The sequence below is a fragment of the Centroberyx gerrardi genome, chromosome 2 (assembly GCF_048128805.1).
Source record: "Centroberyx gerrardi isolate f3 chromosome 2, fCenGer3.hap1.cur.20231027, whole genome shotgun sequence".
Taxonomy (NCBI): Eukaryota; Metazoa; Chordata; class Actinopteri; order Beryciformes; family Berycidae; genus Centroberyx; species Centroberyx gerrardi.
The window spans coordinates 14,996,623-15,017,125 of record NC_135998.1 but is presented as its reverse complement, the minus strand read 5'-3'; the positions used below and the strand labels follow the sequence as shown (position 1 = coordinate 15,017,125).

Sequence of the window (20,503 nt, the reverse complement as noted above, 5' to 3'; positions counted from 1 at the left end):
CATACAGTAGTTCAATAAAGACACTGAAAGAGCTAAAAGTAATGAAGATTTAGATATTTTGAGAACAAAAAACTCTGAAAATGTCATTTTCTTTAATAAAATAACCAAAACTAACCAAAAATAATTGCCCTGAACAAGGTCTGCTGAAATGTGAAGTGGCAGGAACACCAGTGTGTTCGAGTAATTATTTTATAATTAAATATACAATAAAATAACCGAAAAGAGAATTGTGATAGAACTTAATCAGTAAGGAGAACCACATATGCCTCTTGAACTAATAAAAGTCCAATACCCAACCCTACCACATGGTGGAGTATGAAAAGACATTTACTGATAGATGAAAATAATGAAAAGAGAAATGTAAGTAGGATCAACAGATTAAGAACAATTCAATAGCTGGAACATATTTACAATTACAAGCTAAAGAGCCATTACTATATGATCAAATCCAGATGTACAGTGAGCTTCACAAGTGTTTGGACAGTAATACACTATTTTGTTTTGACTTCATACTCCTATACAGCAAAGCAGTTATTTTTATGTATTTGTAGTTAAAACAACTACATAAAAATATATAATGCAATATATATTTAGCAAAATAATCAATGTATATATAAACATGCAATGATTTCTTTATATCTGCAATCTAGAAACATTGCCAGACTCTTGATATCTTATTTCAAGTTGCCTTCTAGCCTTTTTTCATCTTAAGTGTATCTAAGAAAATGAATGTGTGTATTTTCCCCAAAAAATAGTAGAAAAAACTGCTACAGTTGTAAAGCTCTGTTGCAGGAAAGATACATTAAAATGCAAAAGGCTATATAGAGAAGTTGAAAATAAGATGTGAGCGTGGTCAAATTGATGGTTTTCAAACATCTAGAAGGTATTGCACACTAACAATGTTTGACAGCATACTAACTAATATACTAATACTAATATATAATGACTATACTCAATACAACCGTATACTGTCCAAATACTTTTGACAGACTGAAATGGGGTACAATGAATAAAAAGGGCAGTCATTTTTTTTCCCCCTTTAACTGTTCATCTAGTTTTGCTGAAAATCCCTTAAAAATGACATTGACAGTCTGCACTGTCTAACCTCATTAAAACTCATTCATACATTGTGGTGAATGAATGGAGCAAAACCAAAAAAAGTTACAGTAGTAGTCCAAATAATAATGTAGCTAACTGTAATGGTCAGACAAAGAGAACTATATAAATGTGAAGGAAAACAAGTTCTGACATAATTATTACTGAGTAGGCAGGCACACACTAGGACAGCTAGGGGGAAATGCAAGCAGACATAGAGCAATTTACAGTCCCACCAGAGAAAGTCAGCACCAGCCAAACACCTGACCTAATATTGTGGTCAAATGCTCAACAAACTGTTTCTTTCATGAAAACTGACGGTGCCGCATGGGACGATGCAGTAGATAAGAGGGAGCGGCTGAGAGAAGCTGACCTTGCACTCAAGACCGGACAGCAAGGCTGCAAAGCCAGGGAACCCCCCTTGGGGAAGTTGTGGATTTGTAGCTTTATCCTACACCGATTCACTCAGGAAGTTATAAGAGCATTCAGCGGCTGTGGATGAAAAGAGGTGAAACCAGTCAAGGCCCAAGGTACGGAAACCAATCGCATAACTGAGACTGAGCAGCCTTTAATATACCATATGATAGTGTAGCCATGGTAGCAGGGGTGTGAAGTCATGCACCATCTGTAGCTCCTGCTGTTATTCATTTTTCATGCTTTGTTATTTGCTTATGCAATGCAGCAGACTGTTTCATACCAGCAGGGACATCAATCCCTTGAGCATGCTTGTAGGGACAATGTGGTTTCTGAACTGCTGAGCGGGCAATTTCAAGTCAGAAAGATCAGTTGAGGTTGGGAATTATTGGGCGAGATACTGAGAGCTAAGTGTAAGCTTAAGTGTAGGTGCAGTGTTAGTATGCTGTATGTGTAGAGGAGGGATAATCGGTACCGAAATTATAGGCGGAGGTTACTCTGGGATGCTAGAATTTATGGTCTAACGCTGACATCTAAGCCAGGTTTGTACAGGGGGTGAACAAAATAACGGAAACATGGAACTATATGTGAGTATCATGTACCTAATAAGGAGTAGGACCACCCTTTGCCTTCAGAGCAGCTTCAATTCTCCCTTGATTTCTGTCCTACAAGTCCAGAACTGTTTGTACCGGGATATCGGGCCATTCTTCAATAAGGAAGATCTCCAGTTCTTTGAGGGATGAAGAAGGTGGAAATCTACTTCGTACTCTGCGCTCCAGAGCTTTCCATAAAGGTTCAATGATGTTTAGATCCGGTAACAGGGGAGGCCATGGAAAACTTAGAGTATGAGAACATCATGCGGGATGTTTTCACCGTAGGGGAATCCAGTCCCGTAAAATGGCCTCCTATTCCTTGGCCATTATACAACGATACAGAGCAATCATCAAACCAATGACTCCTATGAGATGGCTGCCAGTACCATTACAAATCCATTACCATGTTTAATAGCTGCCAACCCATACTGTGGGTTGAGGGCATCCTTTTGGGCTTTCTCAAAAGGTAAACCAGTCCAAATGTAGACAAAATGGCGTTTGAGTTGGCCTTGGATACAAGAGGTTTCTGAATGACAGCTCTGTGTCACAGAGTTGTTGATTTAATTATGTGCTAAGTTTTGAGGCTGTTGTTTTGTTTGTTTAGCAACTATCCTGTAAAATGTTTGTCTGTCCCTGTTGGTGGTCTTTGACTTACGACCACTGTTCCTCTTTGCAGATGCAGTTCATCCATGTTTGACATGTTGTCATGAGCCCAGACTTTTCCCATTGCCACATTTGAAAGCTTTCTTATAAAAACAGTGATTGTTTGATGTCTTTTTAAGCTGACACATACTGCTGATTGGCATTCAACTTAATATGACTCACATGTATAGCTGCCTTTGCAATTGTGATCTAGTTACTTCAAGCCCTTTTTCATTTGGTGTTTCCATTACTTTGTCCACCCCTGTTTATAGATGCTCACACAAGATTAATAGCGTGATCCTGATTATTAACTTTTGGATGGTATCTGATGAAAATAAAATTCTCCTTTGAGTAAGGGTATTGAACAAACGTTAAAAAAAAAAAAAAAAAAAGATGTAATGCTAACATTAATTTAATCACATTAAAAATATTTAAGTTTCTGTACATACATAAAACTCTTAGTGTCACTATATCTTGTTTTACACTGGGACATACTTTGAAATATATAGACAAAAAACTGAAACACCATGCACTAGCATGAACCTGTTTTTTACGCATTCAATTTTCAATCATGTGCAGTAGGAATCGTAAAAAGTGCATGAGGTGCAAAATAAAATTCTATCAAAATTAATAAAGAATGTGACTTTTAGAACACAAAGAAGAGCCAACAGTAAAGTTCTAAACAAATTCCTGTCTTAAAAATGACTCCTTCAATTACTACAGTATATACACATGGATGTTTCTTTCCCTTTTGTTTGCTTGTTTTCTGCAGTGTTACTCTTAACGAAGTATGGCCCAAATAACTTATAAGAATATTATTACGGCTTGTTCTGTGTAGACTATACATCAGCAGTATATGAAATGAGTGCAGAGTAATATATAACACTAATATGGAAAACCGAATGGGACATGATGGAAGGTAAACGTTGCTCTCACTGGAGCAGGAGCATGCTGCTGAGGAGCATGAGGATGGAGGTGAAGAGCTGCATCAGCCCGTAGCTCAGAGGGTTGCTACGGCTGGGCTGGAGCTGCTGCTCAGCGGTTTGTTTCTGCAGGAAGCGCTCAGAGTAATTCATGTAGTGCTCAACGCAGCGCCGGGCCTTCACTTGCTCGATTAGGGCTGGGTAGCCAATCTCCTCAATGCTGACCGTGTCGTCATCATCCACACCGCCTCCACCCTGGCCGTTAGGAGCTGGAGTCAGACTCACTTCAGAGTTGCTGCCCTGGTCTTTCAGGAGCTCAGTCCTGTTCATACAGCTGTCCATGAAGCTGTCATAAGACTGCGCACGTGGTGGAGGTTTGTAGGTGTAATCGCGGCCAAAGTCATTTTCGTCTGTGGAGCGGGAGCCATAGCGACGGTACATGTAGTTGTTGTAATATTGCTCTTCTTCGGGGTTGCGGAAGTTGAAATGTGGTCGAGGGAAGCGCCCTAGTCCATAGCCTATGGCCATACCTGCCACAGCCCCAACACCTGCGGCCATGATGGCTTTCTTTGCAAAACCCTTAGACTGGACAGAGGGGTGGTGTCCCATACTATGAACAGAACGCGAGAAAGGAGACCCTCCCATCCCGTAACCACCGTATCCATAGCCGCCTCCACCATAGCGAGGACTGAGGATCTTATTGTTTGGGTTCCAGTTGGGGGAACCTCCCATCCCTCCGCCTGGGTAACCCCCCGGATATGTACCGGGCTGACCCCAGCCCTGTCCTGTATTTCCTCCTCTGACTGGGTAACCACCTGCTGCGGGGTACTGGTTAGGGTACCCTCCTCCCCTGGCGGGATACTGGTTAGGATAGCCACCTGCTGCTGGGTAGCCCCCACCAGCGGGATACTGGTTTGGGTAATTCCCTCTGCCTGGGTTTTGGTTAGGATACCCACCTGCAGCTGGATAGCCACCTGCAGCAGGGTACTGGTTAGGGTATCCCCCTGCCCCTGGGTTGGTACCAGCTCTGCCAGGATACTGGTTAGGATAGCCACCTGCAGCTGGATAGCCACCTGCTGCCGGGTAGCCTCCAGCAGCGGGATACTGATTTGGGTTATTCCCTCTGGCTGGGTTTTGGTTAGGATAGCCACCTGCAGCTGGATAGCCACCTGCAGGGTTCTGGTTGGGATATCCTCCTGGATTGGCTCTGCCTGGATACTGGTTGGGGTAACCACCGGCTCCAGGGTAACTTCCGGCCCCACCCGCTGGGTTCTGGTTGGGATATCCTCCTGGATTGCTGCCGCCTTGTCCTGGATAAGGATAACTTCCACCAGCAGGATATGGGTTGGGGTTTCTATTGGGACTCTGTGGCTGTCTGGGGTAGTTTCCCGCCTGGGTGTTGGTTGTTTTTGATGGTTTCTGAGACGGCGATGAGGATGAGCCCCTGTTGTTGGAAGATGAGGATTTCTTGCCACTGCTGCTGCTACTTCTTTTAGCCCATGTTGATTCAGTGTTCAGGAGGGACATAATAAGAAGAGACACAAGGGCCACTTCATACAACCTTCCCATCATGGCCCTGAAGAGGAAAGTGTTTCAAAATGGGCAAAACAGTTCATGATGATCAAAGCAATTAAGATAGCTTAGGCCTAATAAAAACAAACAGCGCCTGTCCTTATTTTACTCTGTCTTCTATAAGACAACATGCGTTACAGCCTAATGTTGATTGTCATGCATGAAAGACATTTTTCAGTCAATAATGACCTATATGGTTTACAATGGGTTAACAATATCAAGATTTGCTTCTGTAGGCCATAGGACCAAATGTATTCCAATCCTTTAAGATGAAATCCTAACTAAGTTTCAGACATTTGAGCATGTCTGAGCATTATTTCTGTTATTCTCGGATCATTCCGTGAATCTGTAGGAAAAAATCAATTGTATGCCAGCACTATCGGCCCGCTATGAAGACGAAACACTTATATTATTTTGGAATTCAACGGGCAACAACCACTGCAGCTATCTTATTATCATCCGGCCCACTGAATAATATCCATTATGATCATGTTATCACCAGTATTTTACTGGCCTTTACTGGCTTCATTTTCTCTCATCGGGGCCTACCAGTAACTTATATAAGATGCTGACACCGTCGAACTGCATAATTGATTATTTCTTACCGTGTATTGACGAATTATCAGCGTAATTCGAAGATTTGTTTTTAATAAAAGGCTGTTATCCGCTTAGGTCCGTTATGTTGTGGGCTCTGTCTCTGGGTGGGTCAATCTGGCTGGGGTGCGCTCGTTTTGATACCCAGCAGGATATATAGATGTGAAAACTATGACCTCCAGTCGTTGATCATCACAAGGCCAACAACCGCAAATGCAAACAAAGATCAATAATGTTGTCAGGAAAAAAAGGATTGATGCCCTTTCCTTAAAAGAGACTATCCTCATATAACGTAAATTCTGTTTTGATATCACCTACTAAGATGTATTAGGCGTACTATGTATTATATATGCCTCATCGTTAAGATTTGTGTCGGTCTAAAATGGTAGGAAAACTTTTTTGAGTGAGTTCAGATGGGTTTACTCTTTCTGCATCGCTTTATTATAACCAGACTGTACACAATCTTTGTTATAACCCCGCAGCATAGGCTCAACCCAACTGAAAACGTCCCGACGACCACACGGCACGCTCCGTAACTGTAATGAAGAGCACACCAAGGCCTGACATGCGCAGTTAGATGTGACGTCGCGATCGTAAACCGTCAAGCCCCGTATGTACTAGCAGCCTCTATCTACATTGGAAACATGTTGGGAAGGAGAGTGCCCACCGGAGGAACTTCGTTTATGAGATGTGCCGAAACATAAACAGTCGTGATTTACTTCGGACGGTGACGTTTCTATGAGTTTAGAGCATCTGCTGGGCTAACGCAACTCGTTTCGGGAAGTCTTGGGCCAGTCGTGTCGAATGGACGGATAAAAAGACAGCGGGGCTCGTTCAGAAGAAGTAGCAGGCGCCGGGGCGGACAGTGTGGGGTTTGGGCTCTAAAGACGGGGAGCTCGTCGTTGGGTGATGTTATCCGTACTCTCTTATGGCAGACTGGTAGCCAGGGCTGTCCTGGGCGGACTCTCTCAAACCGACGGCCGGGACTACAGCCTGGTCACCGCCAGCTATGGCTTCGGGAAAGACTTTCGCAAGGGGATCCTGAAGAAAGGGATGTGCTACGGGGATGATGCCTGTTTCATAGCACCACACAGGACCGCCGATGTTTTGGGTAAGGTGCTGTCAGTTTTCAGACTATAATTGATTTGCTAATCCACGTGCCCTCTCTGTTTAATATGTGTGTATGTGCGCTGTGTGGTCGGGTGACCTTCAGTGAGCTAGCTTGCACGTGCACGGACCACTCGGATGAAAACACAACAGCCCCCACCCCCTCCAGATGGGCCAGTTACCTAAACATTTTTATACAGTGGTAATGTTTCGTTATCATAAGGCCAGAAATGCTTAGAACGTATCAGTGCGCTCAATGCAGATGCCATTATATCATTTATATAGAAAAGATGAGTATGGATACTCTCCAGGAGGGGACTTCTGAGGTGAAACTGCAAATGACCTTTCACCTAGAAGACATCCCACTGAAGAACAGCGGCGATACGAGCTACCAAACAGTACGGAAGGACGCGATCCATATACGCTTTATTTAATGAGGCCAAATGCTGGACATTTCCGTCTTAAAATGTCTCAGACTTAAACCGTACAATGTCTTACAAAGGTCAGAATGGTTGAGCATGGAGGCAGCCATATTGCTAACAACGTTAGCAGCCTAGCCGAGTGTAAATGCTTTGTCCTTACCCAGCTGACACGAGGGTAAACACAGCAAAATGCTTGAACTAACCACGTGGATCGGCCGTCATCTCCACATTGTATTGTATTATGTTACAAACAATGTATGCCGCGTCGTTAACGCTTGGGCTGACGTTATGGAAAAAGCAATCAACTTTGGAAAATGTCTTAGTGGTTCACGTGTTACACATGGCAAGCAGAGACGCTTGGTAGTAAAGTCTGTCCCTGTCTGACTGGTGGTAAACTCCTTATTGGGCTGGGGATGAGATACAGTAGCTGAATGTAGTAAAAATGTTTTGACACAGGCAGCTTGGCTTGATTCATCTGCCGTTCTAACATTATATGTGCTGCAATAAGTGTATTGGATAGATGTGTTTTTGAAGTGGAGGTCCCCAGGGTGTTGGTGGCCCTCTTGCTGTCTTTCAGTTTCTAATGAGAGGGATCTTCCATCCTGGGTCCCAGAGAATGATGGAAAGAGAAACTGACACTGTCATTTATGTTCCTCTTAGGGTAGGGAAATATCATATTTGAATGTTTATTGGTATTGATTCACTCCAAGGTTTGAACAATGCCATACAATATCTTGTTCTTTATAGACAAAGAAACATGATATTGTTGACTTCCCAGTTTAAAGAGAGAATCATCTGAATTAGAGGAGAAACATGCTCATGGGTATTTATTATACAGTGATGTACGTGGCAGTGACATAACTGAGAACCTTATACCATTTTAAAACAAGAAAAATAGTGTGATTATAGTATTTTGGCCCAATCCTCCAGCCCTGACTCTCCCCCACTCCCCCTCTCAAGAAGTCAGCATACTCATGGTTTTTGGTTTTGGGTGTTGGATGATGTGGTGCTGCATTTTAATCTGACTGTGTGCTGTTGCTACCTTCTCTGTGTCTCTCGACCGGATTCAAGGAGGAGGAGGAAGGCACGATTCAATATCCAGCATTGGAATCAGATACAATCCCGGCAATTTAGCTGTATTGGCATCGGTACAGTTTGTTCTATCAACCTCTGATCCATTTAAGTATTTAATTTCTTCTCTTCAATCCAAATAATCCATTTATACAAATTGATGTAAAAAAAATAAATAAATTGTATTTTCCGTAAATAAGCGTCATCCACCACTTGCAGCTGTGCAGCACATGGGTTGAAAGCAGCTGGGTTGCAGTCATGTCTGCAGTCTGGAGCTACTGTAAACTGGAGACTGAAAGCAGTTAAACAGTTAATTATAATGTTTGCAGTGCAAGTGTTTTGAGGGTGGCAGTACCAATGTTAATTACAGTACTACTAATTTAACCAGGCACTTAAAGAAACACAACTCGAAGAAGTACGAGCTCACAGATAGTAGGAATACAAAGAGGAAGTCTGCACTCAGGCAGCAAACATTAGAGGATGCACAGCTGTTTAAAAAACTTTACATTTTTAAATACAATTTTAAAATATTGGATGCACACTTGGTATCGGCAGACACTCTGTATTTAATAACCTGGATCGGTATCTGAGACAAAAACAATTAGCCTAGATTGGGACATCCGTAAGCAAAGAGCACAGGGTTTTTAGCTGTTGTACAATAGGAATGCATTGTAGCAAAACATATAAATATTTAACAGAGTCATGCTTCGTCCTAGATTCTAGATGTCCTTTTTGATACCCAAACCAACAAGCTAATTACCTGTCATTCAAACAACTCAGTTTAAGTTGGTTTATTTATTGGCTCATACAGAATAAGAACACAGAAGAGAAAAAAATACACTTTATATATTGCATATTTATAATGCATAGGCACTAAATCGCTAAGACTGTAGCCTGTCTAGCCACACCTTCCAGCTTTTTGCATAAAGAATTTGGTGAATAATTTGTGGGATTCCAGAGAGCTGTAATTTTTCATTTTGGTTTCATTTTACCCCAGTACATTATTTTACCGTCCGGATGACTGACAGGTAAAATCAAATTGACCTCTGAATGTTGACAGGCTCAAACTACTGTACGAGTGCCAACATTAGCCAGTAGCATCAGTAACTGGACAGCTACCCAACACTAAGAAATTAAATTAGCATACCTGACACACTGTTAAACCTGCTGTCAGTGAAATGCTTAATCAAACTGATGGTGTCAACTGGAATTTCAGTCAAGTATGATTTAAGTGTGAAGGAAGGAAAACTGGCCTCTTATTAGGGTCATTGCACCACCTCTCTGCCAGGAGATCAGGGACTTAAATACTTAAAGATGGATTAATTTGAGCTTTTGAATGTTGCAGAAACACTTAATGGCAGGGAGTGTTGTGAAATATCGATATGACCTTATGCCATACAATAAGTTTTCAATATGCACCCTAATCTGGAAATGTATTGACGACGGCATTTTAAACTGTCACTTAATATTGCAATCTACAGCACTTGTTTATTTTCATCCAAAAATAAGTGTGAATGCCTAAAGTACCCATATGTGCCGTGTCTGGTGTCCAGAAAGTGAGTTTTGAAAGCCAGAAATCTCAGCACCCAGTGAAGTAGTTTGAAGTAATCATGGATTCACTGGTATGGATCAATATAACCCCATCAATCCCCTGCAAATATATACTGGTCATTTTGTGCTATGGGGCAGTGAAAATTAGCTTTTTGCTAAAAGTCCCCCTCCCCCAAACCTCCTTCACTCTCTCTCTTTTACCGGTAGCAGCCATTTTTGGGGTGACACAGCAAAATGAGACAGCTGGAGAAAATGAAATATTTTGACAAATGCATTGTGGAGGCAGTTGGTTGGCTTTATGAAAACAAACATGATTGAGTTGTTTTCATGCATGCAATGCATCAAAAAATCATTGTTTGGTACTGGATTCAGGGTACCAATATCAATATTGTACTGAACATTGTCAATGATGTGTGGCCTCACATGGGCATCAAATTCTTACCAAGACAGTATGTGCTTGACAAAGAATAAATGTCCAGGGTTGCGCACCAGCAGGACAAATTTTATCCGTGTCAATACCAATATATCTGAGGGAGGCAAATATGTGCTGATAACATCAGCACACTGATGTCTGCTGCGAGGAACAATAGAAATATTCACCACCAAGGGTGAGTTTGGTTTGTGGGGCAAAAAGCATTTAAAGTAAAATGTATTTTTCCAATTTGTCCATCAGGTGTTGCAGATGGCGTGGGTGGTTGGCGTGACTACGGTGTCGACCCGTCTCAGTTCTCTGCCACCCTGATGCGGACGTGTGAGCGGCTTGTGAAGGAAGGCCGCTTCACTCCTAGCAACCCAGTGGGTATCCTTACCTCTGGCTACTATGAGCTCCTACAGAACAAAGTTCCCCTGCTGGGTGAGTACATGCACGCGTGCACACACACACTATACATGAAGGTGCGCAAAAAGTTGCTGGTGGAGTGAGTCATGCAGCCTCCCATGTAAACAGTTGTGCTCGGTGAAATAAATAACACTGCTGCAGGATGAGTCGGAGACTGCCTGCACAGCAGAGGCCCTGCTTAGAGAGACGCACAAAATTATTTCACTATTAACTCAAGCCAGAGCGTAAGTCCATCTCATTCTCATGTCAGAGATTCCTTGCACCAATGAAAAAAGAAAGAGCATGAACTGTAGAGAGGGGTGTGCAAATAATGAACAGGAATATGATTTTTCTTTGGGATTTTTGGGTACAGTACTCTCACCAATGAAAACGATTCTTGTTTTGCTGTTTCTCTCAATTTATTTTTGTTTTTAATGTTTTTTGGGGTGAGGGGTGTAATTATCCCCAAATAAGGCTTAGACCTGCATCCTATTGAGTGATGTAATACCCATGAGGTAACTAACAAACTTGATCAGGCTGTGTTTTGTTACACCACCGCTTGGAGATCGAGTCTCAGTGACGTCATGGGTCTAAACATTTCTCCCTTTCCCCACGGTGAACATTTCACCTCATACCAGAGCAGCCAAAAGGCAGAGAATCCAACTGTAACTGACACTGCTAGAGGGTTCACAGAGATTTTAAAAGCTAGAACAAGTTGAACATGTGACAGAGGTCACATATCTACAGGGACTCGGTGTCTCTGGACCCACAGCCAGTGCTGACATTAAATGTTACCCCCCTTGTCACGATGTTTGTCAAATGGCCTACTTTTATTTTGGGACGCTGTGACAAGGTGTGTGCTTGACTGTCCCTGCTCAAGGTTACTTGGGCTGCTGGCTGCAGCCATTTGGGGATTTGAGACAAGGAAAGGACATGGCCCTTATTTTTTTTATTTTGGTGCCAGACTACTCAGGTATTGCATAATGTGATCTCAATTTCACCCACTACCTGCTTACTACTGCCACCTGTGGCACACATTATGAAGCATGTAATGGACCAGGTGCATAAAGATGGCAACGTTCTGTTTCAGCAGCATTCTGCCCTTCCAGCGACTCCTAAAGTGAAATACTGAATATGCTTCATCTCTTCCTCTCTGTCCAAACTGGAAAGAATGGATGTAGACATTTTAACTGTGGGATAAGTATGACAGAAATTACTGATATCAAACTAGAATTTAGCTGTCCTAAAGTGCCTTAGTTTAACATGTAAGAACTTATTTTTTCGTTTCATTTTATTTATCGTTTTGCACTCTTTTTTATCCATACCCTCATCTTTCTTTGCTCTCCTCTGTCTCTAGGGAGCAGCACAGCCTGTATTGTGGTTCTGGACCGGCGGAGTCACCAACTACACACGTGTAACCTTGGTGACTCGGGCTTCCTGGTGGTACGGGGAGGAGAGGTGGTACATCGCTCAGACGAGCAACAGCACTATTTCAACACCCCCTTCCAGCTGTCCATTGCTCCCCCGGGGGCAGAAGGGGTGGTGCTCAGTGACAGGTCAGTGCTCTCTGCAGACTATAAACTTGAGAAAATATACCTGAACAAGTGAAAACTAGATTAGTGCTAGTTACATCCTTGCAAACTATGAATGTCTTCACAAATTACAGTATAAAAATGAAAAATAAAGCCATAGCTAGCTCACTGCTACCACATAAGAACTAACATTACTGCTAACTAGGGCTGGGAGTCGATTCCAAAAATAATCGATTCTTCGATTCCAGGCATTTGGGGAATTGAGAATCGACCCCAAAGCTGTGGAGTCGATTCCACACAGTACAGAAAATGTGAGTGAATCCCAGAGCTGAATTCCTCTCTGGCGATTCTGATAAGTGTACAAGTGGCTCCAGTTTGCCCAGCAACATAGAGAGAGCGGGAGAGGGAGAGATTTGACCAGGTATTAGACACTGTCGCTGTCTGTTGAGAAAATTTCTAATTCTACACCACACGTCAGTACTTTAGTTAGAGAAAGTATGTAAGATGTCAAATTTGCAACAAAAGACTGGCTTACATTAAAACAACGTCGCCAATTAATATTGCACTTTTTATTTTACAAGATCTGCTTGCATCCTGTACGTTTTAGGTTTTTGGAATCAAGAAAAATGATGTCTGGAATTGACTCTTGGAATTGGAGTCGATTCCAAAATTTCTGAAATGGAACAGCCCTACTGCTAACATACACTCAAGCGGGCAGTATACTTGCTGTGGAAACTAGGTTCGGCAGGTTCTTACAGACTAAAGGACATGTTTGTGGAAAAAATAAAGCCCTGCTTTGGCTTCAGACACAGTAGGGCTATCAGTTCCACCTAAAAATTCAAATTTGACTATGAATTGACAGAAATTAGACAAATTTGATTCAAATTGAAAAACTGAAAGCAGGGCACAATGGACAGACAATGTGTTCAAAACAGATTTGTATTCTACCCAGAGTTGATTCACAGCATGTGGCCTTTCTGTTATTTAATTTCTTGAAAGATCTGAGTTGGTGTTCTGCTGAGTCTTGTCTTTTACCGAGAGGAATCCAAATATCTTCCAGACATCGCTCGGAAGAGTAGTTAGGTAGGCTGGCTGTTTTTTGTCATGATGCCACTAGCAAGCATGCCTGTGCTAAAAACAAACTAGCAGGCTAATAGAAGAGATCGCAAAATATCACAACAGCAACAGAGAATGGAGCCACGGCATGGGGAGCCAGTTATGCATTCAGTTCAATCGGCTGTAAATAAATAAATAAATACTGCTTTTTTTGGTGCATTCGATGGTCAGGTTGGGGCTCAAATTTATTATGATTTTTTGACATTCGACTGAAATTCGAATATTGAAATTGGTCCTGGCAGCCTTACTCCACAGAGTGCACAGGCTTGCAGGCAGAACCAGTCCAGTTCTTTGCACACCAGCCCCCGCTGCGTGATTGTCTGCAATTGGTCTAAAATATCACGTTACATCTCAATGCTAACATCTCATGCTAAACTCTCCGTCTTGTTTCCTGGTTTGATTTAGCAGATGATCATGCCATCTTTTTCTTCTTTTCTTTTTTCAGTGCGAGATATAATAAGCAGCCTCCAAATCCTCATATTCCCTCAGCCGGCGTTGTTGCTGTTTCACCGCAGCCGTTGTTGTTGTTGTTGTTGTTGTTGTTGTTGTTGTTGTTGTCATGTCTGAGTTTTGGTCACCGCTATTTCCGGGTTCCCTAGGTTACAGTGCAGCTGCACTAAAAAATAGCTGCAGCACGAGCAGTAACTCACGGGCCACCGGCTGGCCTGTAAAGGTCACTACCACTGCTGTTTCAGATATGTAACAAGTGCAACAAGAACATACTGAAAATACTAGTGGCATCAGCACATGTAAATACTTGCCATTCTGGCCAGCATAGAAACACTGGGAAACAAGTTTGGGAAATTTACAGTTCCGTGTGATATCCCCAAATGGTTTGGATGGTTTTCAAATTAAGTTGTTTTGATTCATTTGTTGTTACATTTAAAAACAGATCCATCAGAGCTATCTGATGGTGCTTTATGCTCATCATTATTGGATTGTATTATGCTCTGGAGTGAGTCACGTGATTCTGTGGCCTCATTTCTGTGGCTCCAAACAGCCTCATGCAGTCTTTTACAACGCGGCCTGTAATGCACGTGATCTCCTGGGTGCTGGCAGTTTTGTTGTGCTGAGCCATGTGACGGCAGCCCCTCACTTCAACTATTATGCCAACAACAGTGTGTGGGGCCACACTCAAATGCCAAAGGGACAAACAGAGGGTGGATGTAACATTCTCTACGCCCTGCCTCTCTCAAAGTATCTTGTAAGAGGACAGATTGTCTGTCTCCTCGTGTATTTTTATTTAAATCTTTAAGTGTTTATAGTTAGAGCATTGACACAGGCCATCCTGATATTAGTGGGCAGCTGCAGCAATTAAATATGTAATGGATAGCAGCAAATAAAAATTCTTTGTATGTGCAAGATGGTTAGATATTTTATTCACCAACAGTTTAAAAATACATGATATGCATGGGAATCTATTAGCTGGGGATGATTGTTCCCCTGTTTTGTTTTGTTTTTGACAGCTCAAGTCCTTGTCATGGGGATACCTATCAAGCGAGCTGTCTCTCAAAACAAAACTTCTCACAGTTCAGAAATTAGAAATATTTCAAGCCCAATACACAATAGGCACACACAAGCTATAAGCATACATACAGGTTTGCCAAGTCAACCAAGGACTGTAGGTGTTACTACTTTATTCCTACAATGGCAGACTGATTAAGTGGGGATAAACCGTATGCTACCGCTAATCTAATCCATTTGGGGCTGTCACACTGAAGAGGTCTTGTTTTGGAATTTTGTTTTTCCACTCGTTTAATCTATTAGAACAACTAAATCTTACATTTTCTATTGCACCTGAAGAACAAGTGAACTTTTCTTTTAAGGTACACCTGTGGCTCAGTTGTGTGTCCATTAAGAAAACACACATAGAGGAAGCAAGGGCAGAAGGTTAAAGGCTCCCAGGAAATGAACTGGACACTTGGGTCTGGAGCCAACAAGCACACGGGGCCTGTAGGGTCTGGCAGAGACAGACAGGGCAAGCTGCTTCCGTCAGCTGTCGGATTAAACACCCATGCCCCCACCACCTAGCCTGGTAAGACCATCCTGATCACGTGACCTCACATTCTGTTTCGCTCCACGGATCAGTCTGGACTTCTAGCCGCCCACATCGATTTCCTGAAATTACAATGTAACCGGGCCAATCAGGGACAGCGTCGTAGTTGATGACGTAACCGGGCCAATCAGGGACTGCGTTGTAGTTGATGACGTGAAATACAGGCCGCCGCTGGCAAAACAGTAATGGCGTCTCCCGAAGCAACGAGCGGTAACGTTAACATTAGTAAACACAGCCATAAGTGCAGTTATTGCAGAAATAGACTCAATAACAACAATTAAACAAGAACAAGAGTATGCACTAGCAGAGTTTCTCGGCGGAAAAGACGTTTTCGCCGTTCTTCCGACTGGATTTGAATTTCGATTCGCTGATTGGCTGAAGGAGTTTGTCTGTCAAGGCAAGTACTCCCGCCCACTGAAATCGATGTGGGCGGCTAGAAGTCCAGACTAATCCGTGGAGCGAAACAGAATGTGAGGTCACGTGATCAGGATGGTCTTACCAGGCTACCCACCACCCTCAAGATTTGCCAGAGTGACCTTTGACCTACTTTGTCCCATATTGGAAAACCGAGTTGGTAGCAGCTCTCGCTCTGCATGCTCCTGTTTCGCTCGTGACTGACCTTGCCGTGCCCCTCTGTCTCCTCTAGTCCTGAAGCAGCTGACAGCTCCTCCTTTGACGTCCAGCTGGGTGACATCATCCTGACGGCAACCGACGGCCTCTTTGACAACATGCCAGACTATATGATCCTGCAGGAGCTCAAAAAACTCAAGGTGTCACACTGGGATGTCAGCTCATTCACGCATCCACACATATCTGGCTGTACATTTTACATACATGCAGTTACCTCTTCCATGTTGTAACACTTTTTATTTGTGCTCATTTCAGACCACCAACTATGACAGCATCCTGCAGACTGCACAGAGCATTGCAAAGCAAGCTCATGACCTAGCCTATGACCCCAACTACATGTCCCCTTTTGCACAGTTTGCCTGTGACAATGGCCTGAATGTAAGAGGTAAGCATGCTGTTTTTGAGGTTTGCTATTTTTTATTCTGTTCTGTTGTAAATGTTTTATTTTATTTTAGACTGACACACCAGGTCCTTAAAATAAAAGTAAAGGGCTATCGTTTTAAAAAGATTTTGGGCGTTTGGGAACAGACTACAAAATTGGGCATTGACTTGGTCGAACATTCGATTAAAATGTATTAATGGCCCCCAGATCCTCAGTCATTTGTTCCCCAGTAAGTGCCTTTTGTGCCTTTTAAAAATTGGTGACACTGAAGGCCCAATGGCCTTGCACCTGAAATGCTGAAATTCCAGCCTGCTGTGCATGAATTGGTGTTTAGAGTCGGCAAGGTTCCTCATACTCTGTTGTCTTGTTCTGCAGGAGGGAAGCCAGATGATATCACGGTGCTGCTGTCCATTGTGGCTGAATATACAGACTAAATGTGTGTGTGAGTGTGTGTGTGTGCTTCTCTGGGCTGATCCTCCCTTCCCCTCTGCCTGAGTCTTCCACCTGCAGCCCTCCCAAATGCACTGCTCCCTGTGGGCTGACAGGGGAGGCCCACCAACACGACACACACTCCTCGCTGTGGGACTGAAGTCCACCCGTGTTCATGGTTTTCTTCCTCTGTTTTGTTTTGGTGCTCCAACGGTTGAGGGGAAGCAGGCAGCTAGGACATTCTCATGTTGATCATGATGCAGGAGGAGCAGAGCAGAGCGGGCCAGGGGATGCCTTTCAGTCTCCCATGTCTCATCGCATGGTGTCAACACTTCCTAGGTGATGTGACTAAGGGACGGTCCCGAGTGCAGGGCGGGATGAGGTTGACGGCTTTGAAATTCTGTCACCCTCATGTATAAACGGTGATACTGTAAGAGGAGTAAGCCATGGTTTTGGATTCTTTAAAGAGTAGTGATAGTGTTGCCTGATGAACCCGACTGTCTCTGTTGTTCTCATTCTAGTTGTTAAACTATCTGTTCCATGTTGTAAATATGTGTGTTTGAAAAGAGGTTGAGGAATTTAGATGGACTGAGGACGCTGATGTTATGAGTGGGCAGGTATGATCGGAGAGTGAAGAGTAAGGCTTTGGTTTCAGGGTCTGGGAATGTGCATGATGGAAGAGCTAAGCTCAAAAAAATCTCACATTGTAAAGAGAAACCTTAAACGTTACAGCCTACTAGTGAAGGGTTAATCAGGTTTTGTCACTTGGCTGAGGGATCTGTCTGTGCGCACATCCTCATGAGCTGTAAATATTTTTTTGTGTGTTTTTAGGGGTATGTACTGGCCTTTACATTGTCTTTGCTTTGGTTGTTCAAACAAAGAGTTATTACATTACTGTTGTGGAAGATGTACACATGCATTCATAAATATATTTTCTTGTATAGGATCGAATGTTGAAGTAAGCTTTATCAATCCCACACTTCCATTTGCTGAAATGAACAAGATGTTTGCTGAGATTGATAGCTGCAGCAGTAGTGTGGTAGGGTTGTGCACAGCAGGTGTTAAAAATGTCTAGAGGTGTGTGTGTGTGTGTCGCGTACATGTGAGTGTAAGCTGTTATTTGAATGTGTGTGGTATTTAATGTTGATATTTGTTATCTCACAAAGCTAAAGCTAGCATCTGGGAATGCTTACAACTGCAATGATAGGTCAGGCATGAATTTAAAGAAAAAGATGTATTTTTTTAACTTTGTTATTTAGTTTTAAGAGTAAAAGTTTGAAGTGTTTCCTGACATTTAGAGCTCAGTGTGATGGATGACAAAAAGATTCAGCTATCTTAACAAGGATCAGATGTGCGATGAGTGTGTGATATTTGTGTTTTATTTTTCTGTTCTTTATTTCCCTTTACGTTTATTTGCTGCTTCTCTTTTGTAATTCAAATGTCTGTATATGACTTGACATGATTTATATGAACATGATCACCATGATTGTAATGAGTGTATTTAAATGTGTGTGCTGGATTTCATGAATTTGCATTCATCAAAGACCTTGGTAATACTGTTCTGGTCTTGGTAGTCTGTCCCTTCCTTTAAAAACTCGCCCAAGTGGTTTGGACAATGTTTTTACAGTTTAAAAGCAGGTGCACCAAAGACACACTTTCTTTGCGTATATCGTTACGCTTTGTTAGTAAGAACAGCATACAGCAATACTGTAAATTCCTTGTGCTCGTATATATGATCAATGGGAAACTTGTTGAATCGTGTGTGACGGCCAGACGTATTTTTGGTGGAAATATTCAGAGGGACATTAAAATGTCTTTTCTATGCCTAAAGTTGTTTGATCAGAACTGTGTTTGTTTCATATTCTTGGTTTTAGTTCTGTGTGACTGGTTATCTGTAAGAAACTACAAGGCAGGTTTTATAAAACCAAAGAAGGAAAGCCATATAAACACATGATTAGGGTGCTGTTCTATAAGCCCGGCTCTAAAGATTACATTGTGTTGATGGAGACCAATATTGTCACTGTGTCATTTCATCTAAAAAAAAAAAAAAACCATGTTAATATATTAAGTTCAATTAATCATACAGTGGTTGTCGTTGTGGAAGTCCCCCGCCCAGCATCTATTTTGCATTAGTAAAGCAGGATTTTTAACAAACAATTCTTCCTTGGGGTAGAGCATCGGTGCGGCAAACACAGAAGTGGGAGTTCTACAATGAACACATTTATACATTAAATCATTCAGATTTGACTGGTGTTTATTCCTTGTACTCATAACGGAGACAGTCTTATGAGTGTTATCTGTCCTACTTTCTGGATTCTCTCTTACTGCATGATTTCTGTCCTAGCTGTTTGCACCAGTGGCACATGCACAGTATATACTAAGTTGGCATCACTTATAACTCGCCTCACCCCTAAACTCCTGTCCGATGAACAACGCTGTACTTCATTTACGGAAAAAAAATAATAATTTCACATAATTCTAGCTCTATTTTTCTTGTGTCTTTAGAAAGAATGGTGTGTGTATACAGGTTCAATACTTACTTATCTACCTAAAATGTGGGCCTATGTTTGTCAGAAAGATATAACCTATTTGCAGAAGCAGGAATGGTGAGATGCGGTGTGGTGCTGTTAACTTACGAAGGTGAGCACAGTTTCAGCCTTAACAAATAGCTAGACCTGTAATCAAGAGGCCTTTCCCGGCATTGCAAGCTTGTCTCGTCTTGGTCACATTGCTTAGTGCTTAATGTCTGTGAAATCTTTCCCCAATCTTTCTCTCCTGTCCTCCTGTAAAGCAGTTTTTCAAAGGTGCTTCTACAGTCAGTACAAGGTATGATTGTCCTCTTTCCAGCAAGCTATGTTTGTGTGTGTGAAAGATACACCTATGTCTACAGTGTAACAATGCAGGTCTAATTTCTGTAAATATGTTTTAAAATATGTACAATATTTAAATAAAGAATCTAGTATTTATACTAAATGCGTTTGTCTGAGTGTGTTAATGATGCGGGACCTGGTAATATTCCTTCTACCCAAAGTACTGGCAGTAGGACAATTTACAATACATGTTTGTTATGAGCTTCTACACTGTTGATGTAAAAATAAAGGCAGGCCAAGGAAATGTAAATGTTATGTAAATACTGCAGGTGCACAGTGTTGTACAGCCTTCTCTCTGTGGGGCTGGATTTTTTTTACTGAAAAAGTTTGAAATTAGTTTTAATAGGTTAAAATTCACAACTCCATGGAATTACCACAACCCCACAAAATTTTGTACATAGCCTACATTTTATCTAGCATATTAGAAAATCCACGGTTATGTTATAAGCAGGGTTTTGAGTTGCCTGGCCGTAACCTGACTCTTTGACCTTGTCAGGTGATGGGCCAGATATTGCCAATTTTTTCAGGTGTTCTTGAATGTATTTAGGGCATGCAGTTTCTTCTCCTCCTGACTATCCTCTGTGTGTAGCGGTCACTATACAAACCTTTCATCAAGCCCTGACATCTGACTATTACCCAGCAGAATTGTAGGTGTAACAATTAAAAGGCCTAAATTGCAAGCCAATG

General features: G+C 42.2%; 2 protein-coding genes across 2 annotated transcripts; one reads left to right on the top strand and one right to left on the bottom strand.

Moving 5' to 3' along the window:
* Positions 1-3,646: 3,646 nt before the first annotated feature.
* prnpb (prion protein b) lies at positions 3,647-5,902 on the bottom strand. The gene is made up of 2 exons (XM_071913501.2): positions 5,845-5,902; positions 3,647-5,243 (listed from the first exon to the last, which is right to left on the bottom strand). Exon 2 carries the CDS (start codon positions 5,237-5,239, stop codon positions 3,677-3,679), a length of 1,563 nt encoding a protein of 520 aa, XP_071769602.2. The 5' UTR covers positions 5,240-5,243; positions 5,845-5,902; the 3' UTR covers positions 3,647-3,676.
* A 571-nt stretch (positions 5,903-6,473) lies between these two features.
* On the top strand, positions 6,474-19,894 carry LOC139922883 (protein phosphatase PTC7 homolog). Its single transcript, XM_071913513.2, has 6 exons — positions 6,474-6,944; positions 10,658-10,837; positions 12,159-12,357; positions 16,152-16,275; positions 16,391-16,520; positions 16,893-19,894. Exons 1-6 carry the CDS (start codon positions 6,743-6,745, stop codon positions 16,949-16,951), a joined length of 894 nt encoding a protein of 297 aa, XP_071769614.1. The 5' UTR covers positions 6,474-6,742; the 3' UTR covers positions 16,952-19,894.
* The last annotated feature ends 609 nt before the right edge of the window (positions 19,895-20,503 follow it).